We start from the raw sequence: 5,927 nt of genomic DNA on the forward strand, positions 1-5,927 counted from the left end.
GGGCTGGGGATTCGAACCCGCCACCTTAGGTGTACGTGGCTGGCGCCTTAGCCGGTTAAGCTATAGGCGCCGAGCCTAAACAACTTTTCAAAGTGGTTCTATCTGTTTACCCTTCAGCTAGTGGTGTATGTGAGTTGAATTAATTGTTCCAACACACAATAACAGAAACTAAAACAAAATCCTCTTCAGTTTACACAAGTAGTGTGGATTTGACTGGTAATTTTGTTATTTGTAAAAATTAAAGACATAGGTCAAAAAACCAAATAAGTAAAACATACAATTTGATGAGCTTTGACAAATGGTTAGTCATATAACTGTTAACCACAATCATGATAAGAATCACAGAACATCAATTTAGCCTTTAGAGTATCTAAAGAAAAAAAAAAAAGGAATCACAGAATGTCTTTTATCATTCTCAAAAGTTCCCTTATAGCTGGGGGTGGTGTGTACCAGTAGCTGTAGTCCCAGATACTTTGAGGTTAAGGTGGGAGGATGCCCTGAACCCAAGAATTCAAGGCCAGCTGGGGCGACATAGTAAGACTCCACCTCTTCAAAAAAAAAAAAATTGCTTCTTTGCAATCAATCCTATTCTTCTGACTCTTGGTAAGCTCAGATCTGTTTTCTGTTTTGCCTTTTTTAGAATGTCATAAATAGAATGATGTAGTATTTTGCATTTGGCCTCTTTCACATAGCAATACTTTGAGCTTTGTACATGTTGTTGCATGTGTCAATAGTTTGTTCCTTTTATTGACTGGTAATCTGTTGTATGGACATACCATAATTTGTTCACATAGTCACAGATGATGGACACTTGGGTTGTTTCCAATTTGGTTATTATGAATAAAGTAGCTATCAACATTTGGGTAGAGATCTTTTTATAAACATAATTTTCTATTTCTCTTGAGTAAACACCTAGGAGTGAAATGCTGGGATCATACGTAATCATATATTTAACTATACAAACTGCCAAACCACTATCCAAAGAGGTTGTACCACTTTGCATTCCTACCAACAATGTTTGAGAGTTCCAGTTGCTCTGGATTCTCAGCAACATTGCTAGTCTTGGTGAGGTATGGTGGCTCACACCTGTAGTCCTAGCACTTTGAGAGGCTGAGGCTGGAGGATGGCTTGAGGCCACGAGTTTGAGACCAGCCTGGGAAACAGAGCAAGATCCTGTCTTTCTTTTCTTTTTTCCCCCTCTTTCTATTTATTTTGAGACAGAGACTTGTTCTGTTGCCTGGGCTAAAGTGCCAGGATATCAACCTAGCTCACAGCACTCTCAAACTCCTGGGCTCCAGTGATCCTCCTGCCTCAGCCTTCTGAATAGCTTAACTATAGGTGCCTCTCCCAACATCTGGCTAATTTTTTCTATTTTTGGTAGAGACAGGGTCTCATTCTTGCTCAGGCTGGTCTCAAACTCCTGAGCCCCAGCTCCTCCCACCTGGGCCTCCCAGAGTGCTAGGATTACAGGCATGAGACACTGCGCCCTGCCCGTGTTAAAACTTTCTGATGTCATAAAATATACACATTATCACACTGAGAAAAAACATGTTAAGTAATTTTCATAGATATGTCAATTACTTAAAGCAATAGTGAGTTAAGTGAAAAGAAAAGTATAATAACTTGTAGACCACTTGGTTTCACTCTCTGGTTGTTCCCCTAATACATGGGTATCACTTGACCAGTGAGGATATGTCCTGCCTGGTACAGAACCCTATAATCCTGTGACCTTCCAAATTCTCCTGCATATCATCCTGTATTTTTTTTTTTTTGAGACAGAGTCTTAATATGTCGCCCTTAGTAGAATGCCATGGTGTTACAGCTCACAGCAACCTCCAACTCTTGGGCTTAAGTGATTCTCTTGACTCAGCCTCCCAAGTAGCTGGGACTACAGGCGCCCGGCTATTTTTTTTGTTGTAGTTGTCACTGTTGTTTTTAGCAGGCCTGGGCTGGGTTTGATCCCACCAGCCCTGATGTATGTGGCTGGCACTCTAACCACTGAACTACAGGCACTGAGCCAATCCTGTATTTGTATATTAGAAACATTTTCCATAGGTTTAATTTCCAATAGTCCCAATCCTAGGACTATAGGCACCTACCACAACACCTGGCTATTTTTTTATTGCAGTTGTCATTGCTATTTTGGTTGGCCTAGGCGGGGTTTGAACCTGTCAGCCTCAGCGTATATGGCTGGCGCCCTACCCACTGAGCTATGGGTGCCACCATCCTGTTATTTTTATATTAGAAACATTTTCCATAGGTTTAATTCCTCTTTCTAAAAGATCTATATAAAAGAATCAAGAGGTTGGATGTGGTGGCTTATGTTTATAATCCGAGCACTTTGGGAGGTGGAGGCAGGAGGATTGCTGAGAGGCCAGGAGTTTTGAGACCAGCCAGGGCAATATAGCAAGACTCTGCACAAAAAAAATAAATAAATAAACAAAAGAACTGAGTGTCCTGGCTACTCTGCAGAGGATTACCTGAGCTACGATTTTGCCACTGCCTTTCAGCCTGGGCAACAGAGCAGAAGTCTGTCTCTAACCCTTCTCCCCCAAAAGAATCAAAGAATCAAGATATTGTCAAGAAGGAAGGAATCACCTGTGTCTTTAAATTCATAATCTCAGCACATGTACATATTAACTTCATAATCTCAGCACATATACACGTTTACACTGCTTTCAGCCCTGGCTTTGACTCCTGAATCTGAATTTTATACTTAAGATACCTGTGAGCATCTAGGCCAGCCCCAGTGCTTAGGTTTAGAGAACTACAAGTTAAAAGAAAGGTCTTGAGCTAGTGGGCACGTGACCTATTACTTACTGTTTTCAGATGGAGGGACATATCTGCAAAGCTCTGCCAAATGGCAAGATGAAGTCCCCAGGATTCTGTGTGACAGTCTTTTGGACAAATATGATCTCAGTTCAAGTGTCTACTTATCCAACTTTCTTTCTTTCATCAGTATACCACAATAACATATAAAAAAGGCTCTCCTATTCTACAGTCATACCATCCTATATGTACCCAATCTTGTCTCTGAAAAACGCTCTCTTTATCAGTTCATAGTTATATAACCTCCTGTATCTACCATAACACATTCTACTATATCTTAACAGCATTTTTAGGTTTGTTTTCTTTTTAGGCACAAGGTCTTATATTCTTTTCTTTTTTTTTGAGACAGAGCCTTAAGCTATCCCCCTGGGTAGAGTGCTATGGCATCACAGCTCACAGCAACCTCCAACTCCTGGGCTCAAGTGAGTCTCCTGCCTCAGCCTCCCAAGTAGCTGGGACCACAGGTGCCCGCCACAACGCCCAGCTATTTTTAGTTGCAGCTGTCGTTGTTTTGGCAGGCCTGGGCTGGATTTGAACCCACCACCTTAGGTGTAGGTGGCTGGCACCTTAGCCACTTGAGCCACAGGTGCTGAGCCTTTTTTTTTTTTTTTTTAGACAGTCTTACTATGTCATCCTCCGTAGACTGCTGTGACATCACAGCTCATAGCAACGCCTCCAACTCTTGGGCTTAAGTGATTCTCTTGCCTCAGCCTCCCAAGTAGCTGGGACCACAGGTGCCCACTGCAATGCCTAGCTATTTTTTTGTTGTCACAGTTATCATTATTGTTTAGCTGGCCCGGGCCAGCCTTGGTGTATGTGGCCAGCACTGTAACCACTGTGCTACAGGGCACCAAGCCAACATCTCATATTCTATTGCCCAGGTTGCAATGCAGTGGCATGATCATGGCTCACTGTAACCTCAAGCTCCTAATTCAAGTGATCTTCCTGCTATAGCCTCCCAAGTAAGTAGGACTACAAGCATGGGGCATCATCTCCAGCTAACTTATTTTTGTGGATAGAGGGGTCTCATTCTGTTGCTCAGGCTGGTCTAGAACTCCTGGCCTCAAGCAAACCTCCAGTCTTGGCCTCCTAAAATGTTAAGATTACAGGTGTGAGCCACTACGCTCAGCCTATATCTTAATAGTTTTTAATAAAATATTTGAATATATTGCATTTTTCTAGCCACATGTAGGTATATAACTCAATTAACAATACTGTTTATCTCAAATGTAACATTTCATGAATTCAATAATTGAACCCGAGCGTGCAACATATGGCTATTTGTCAGTAAATTCAGATTTGAAGAGGAGGTGAAGATTTTGTCAAGTTTGTGGATTCAGAAAGAATTCTTATCCTTTTTTCACTGTATCACACTCATAATAAATCATATATTTGATGGTATGCTGCATAGAAATTCTAAGTATTTAGTAGCTAAATAAACTTTCAAGAATGCACTCAATTTCCAGGTTTCTACATACCTTTGACCTAAAATATGTGTCAATATTTATAATAGGACTTGATTACTGCAGGCTCTAGGTAGATGCTTTATTATTCATTGGCTAGAGTCACAAGAAAATCATGTCTAAGTGAACTTTGGGTTACTGACCCCAAGCATTTTTTGTGAAGGATTCCTGCTTAATACCCTAGACTGATTTATCTCTGGAGTCCCTTTTAGATATATAGCAAAGGGCTAATTGTCACAGGAAAGCCTCTGGCCTTTACACAGAAGAAATAAGAACAGGTTTCCTCTTTCAACTTCTCAGGAAGAGATCAGAAATAACTAATGTAAACAATGTGGTGATAGCATTTGGTCAGGATATGGGTTTCTCTAAGGCAGAAGGTTTGACAAGACAACCAAAGTCCTTTCCAGGCAAGTAATTGTGCTTGTAATTTCCTGGATCCTCAAGTCTTAATTCCTGAGGTATTAAAATGGGGAAAATCACCTACTTTGTTGATATGGAACAGGAAGTGTAATATATGTAAAATGGCTGGTCCATGGTTAGTACTTAATGAATATTAGTTCTCTTCCTCTGAACTTTAATGTGTCATTTACTCAAAGGTATTATCTATTCTTTTGTTTAAATATCTTAAAATTTATATAACAAAATGGTATAAGTTGACGTATGAAAAATAGTTTAAATAAAGAATGAGGACTTTTTTAAAAACAAAAAGAAGTTTTTTGGTTTTTTGTTTGTTTTTGAGACAGAGTCTCACTATGTCACCCTAGGTAGAATGCCATGGCATTACAGCTCACAGCAACCTCAAACTCTTGGGCTTAGGCGATTCTCTTGCCTCAGCCTCCCAAGTAGCTGGGACTACAGGCACCGGCCACAACACCCAGCTATTCTTCTGTTGCAGTTGTCTTCAAAAACAAAAAGAAGTTTTGCCACAATTCTTCTAATGCTTTTATTGGATTTAACATTCATTTAGGGGATAAACAGATATATAACTAGTTTGATCAGCTACTAATATATTTTGGTGTCCCTTTATTTTTGTACCCAAGAGCCAGTTCACTTTTTCCCCATGTTCAATATTTAGCTTTGGTGAAATTTTGCCATGTTCTTCATCTGTTACTGAAGCATTAGAACTGCCAACCTGCTTAGTGTAGGTTCCTCTTTTAGTTTTCTTTCTGTGGCTATGTTTTATAGCACTCTTCTGTTTTTTCTTGACTTCAGTGCTCACATCCCACAACATTATCTTCCCATCATTACCTCCAGAAAGCAGCAAATAGGATTCTGGCAGAAAGCAGACCTGGGACACCCCTAAAGTGTGGCCCCTAAAACCCAGTTCCTGTTCACATTTGACTCCCATCACCCTAAAGATTCGAACCTTACCATCTTCTGCACCACAACTAAAAATATTGCCACAGGATGCCACAGAGACAGAGTGGGCCAGAGCAGGGTTTAAGAGCTGACCCGGTGATTGTGGGCCTTCCATTTCTTCTGCTTCATCCTCCTGTAAATTTGTAATCCAGACTGGCCGGGCTTTTTGAAGATTCCACAACATCACCTTTAAATAAGAGGAAGTTACATAGTTATATAGAGCTAGCCATTTTGTTCAACTATTGCTCATCAGCTTCTTTTTTTTTGAGACAGAGC

The 5,927-nt window shown here is 40.5% G+C and overlaps 1 protein-coding gene across 1 annotated transcript in view; it reads right to left on the reverse strand.

The window, feature by feature from the left end:
- Positions 1 to 5,210: 5,210 nt before the first annotated feature.
- The window catches only part of WDR53 (WD repeat domain 53), an 18,360-nt gene continuing 17,643 nt past the window's right edge, over positions 5,211 to 5,927 (reverse strand). Inside the window, exon 3 of the mRNA XM_012806905.2 lies at positions 5,211 to 5,838. Within this exon, the coding sequence (XP_012662359.1) occupies positions 5,245 to 5,838 (594 nt within the window). The 3' untranslated portion in view covers positions 5,211 to 5,244. The remainder of the gene's footprint in view (positions 5,839 to 5,927) is intronic.

The sequence above is a fragment of the Otolemur garnettii genome, unplaced genomic scaffold (assembly GCF_000181295.1).
Source record: "Otolemur garnettii isolate 467f Iridium unplaced genomic scaffold, OtoGar3 scaffold00060, whole genome shotgun sequence".
NCBI lineage: Eukaryota > Metazoa > Chordata > Mammalia > Primates > Galagidae > Otolemur > Otolemur garnettii.